The sequence below is a fragment of the Amphimedon queenslandica genome, unplaced genomic scaffold, assembly GCF_000090795.2.
Source record: "Amphimedon queenslandica unplaced genomic scaffold, v1.1 AMPQUscaffold_7941_Cont20112, whole genome shotgun sequence".
Lineage (NCBI taxonomy): Eukaryota > Metazoa > Porifera > Demospongiae > Haplosclerida > Niphatidae > Amphimedon > Amphimedon queenslandica.
Genome location: NW_003551779.1, coordinates 1 through 2284, shown reverse-complemented (window position 1 = coordinate 2284; position 2284 = coordinate 1). Strand labels below are relative to the sequence as shown.

General features: G+C 38.0%; 1 protein-coding gene across 1 annotated transcript; it reads left to right on the top strand.

Moving 5' to 3' along the window:
* Window positions 1-74: 74 nt before the first annotated feature.
* On the top strand, window positions 75-2275 carry LOC105315807 (deleted in malignant brain tumors 1 protein-like; the record flags this gene model as incomplete). The annotated part of the gene is made up of 10 exons (XM_011410559.1): window positions 75-254; window positions 400-528; window positions 577-762; window positions 813-989; window positions 1035-1193; window positions 1239-1424; window positions 1491-1661; window positions 1715-1885; window positions 1946-2104; window positions 2169-2275. Coding segments are annotated over 10 exons (1625 nt in total), but the record flags the coding sequence as incomplete, so codon positions are not given.
* Window positions 2276-2284: the final 9 nt, after the last annotated feature.

Genomic DNA, 2284 nt, shown 5'->3' with positions numbered 1-2284 from the left:
GCTGGTGTTGTATGTGCCAGTAAGTTTATTGTATATCCTAAAATTTAACTTTATTTAAAAAAAATTTTTCCAAGGTGGCGGTACTTGCTCTAATGGAGCCATTCGTAAAATTAGAAATAGCAACGGGACACCACACCGTGGATATGGTCGTGTTGAAGTGTGCAGTGGAGGACAGTGGGGGACAGTCTGCGATGATTATTGGGGCTGGAGTGATGCTAGAGTGGCCTGTGCTTCACTAGGATATAGTAGAGATAGTAAGTAGATCTAGTGTTGCTATTGTTGTTACTATTACTATTATTATTATTATTATTATTATTATTATTATTATTATTATTATTATTATTATTATTATTATTACTGCAGGAGTTTCAAGTTATTGCTGTGCCTCTCTTGGTCAAGGATATGGTAGTATTTTTCTTGACAACTTGCATTGTTCTGGAAACGAAGCCAGTCTCTTTTCATGCCCTCACAACGGAGTTAGTAATCACAACTGTGGTCACAATGAAGATGCTGGTGTCCAGTGCTACGGTAAGTTTTATAATAATTGACATAGTAAACTATGCAAAGCAAATATAGGAATCACTACACCAAGTTCCTGCACTAATGGTGACCTGAAGTTATGGCGTCCAAGTGACGGTCCAGAATATTATGGAATAGCTTTGTACTGTAAGAACAACGTTTGGGTTGGAGTCTGTGATGATAGCTGGAAGTGTGATACTGCCCGACTCATTTGCCAACAGTTAGGATTTGCTGGATCACTTGGTAAATACTATGATCATTATAAATGACTTTAAATATTTATCATTTTATAGGTATAAGAGGAGAGGGTTACTGGGGCTATTTTTATTATCAAGGAGTTGGAGTGGATCATTATGCCTGGTCCTGCAACTCTGGACACAAGTCTCTATCACAGTGCAGCTATTATTATCATTCTAGCTGTTACTCCTATCATGATCAGCTGGGTATCATTTGCTATCCTAATGTACAAGGTAAGCTTACATTAATATTCCTTCTTTATGCTTCCTCCATTATAGGGAGTCAGTGTACCAATGGTGATGTTCAATTGCAAGATGGCACAAACTCAACTAATGGCCGTGCTATGTACTGCTTTGAAGGATACTGGACTCCTCTATGCTCAATTTCTGCTTCCACTGCATCAGCAATATGCCAAACTCTTGGATTCACTTCACCTTGTGAGATTAAATAAACAATAATTTATTACTGATTACTTTCATCAGATGCCATTGTCTATACTGATGAGAGGTTTGGTACAAGTGAGAGGAGAAGTGGATTGAGTTATGTCAACTGTCCAGCTGGAGCTACCAACATTAGCTCTCAGTGCACTCCAGTCTACAAGACATGGAGTAATGGCTGCTACATCAGTTATGGAAAGTGCTACAGGGAGGCTGGTATACAGTGCTTCAGTAAGATAACAATATATTGCAAATAATATATACTGTGTATTTTACTCATTATTTATACTTGTATAGATGCATCACAGGACTGTATTGATGGCAGTGTTAGGTTAGTCAATGGTGTACTTGAGCAGGAAGGCAGGGTTGAAGTGTGTAGCTATGGACTGTGGGGGACAGTCTGTCAAGATGACTGGAATGCTATTGATGCCTACATAGTCTGCAAACAACTTGGATACACTGGAACAGGTAAACCTACTAATAATGATGATGTATGTATGTGCTTTCTTTGTTTCCTCTAGGACCTCTCTCATATTATAACTCAAAGTTTGGTGTTGCCACTCATCTCCCTACAGTATACAATAATGTGAAGTGTGTTGGTTGGGAAAAATCCATTACTGAGTGCACAAAGAATGTATATCCAGCAGGATCCTGCTCTCAATCCCAGACTGCCAGTGTTGTATGCAAAGAAGGTATCCCTTTATTAATATTATTTTATATATTTGTTTATTATTATTATTAATTTTAACAAGGTTGCAGGGATGGTGAAGTCAGGCTTCTTGGAGGTGGTTTTGAGAATGAAGGAACAGTCCAGATTTGCTATGGGGGTCTCTGGGGTCTTGTGTCTGATAATCAATGGGACGTGAATGATGCCAATGTTGTATGCTATCAGCTTGGGTTTGGAGGAGGAAGTAGGTTACATAATGTGAAATTATTATCATCATTGTTATTATTATTGTTATATTAATATTTTAGATGCATTGGCAATTCTTAATAATCAATATGGCAAACCCAACATGACCATTCACATCAGAAACGTGGCATGTCTTGGAAATGAAACTTTCCTTGACAACTGCACTAAGGTAAAGAAC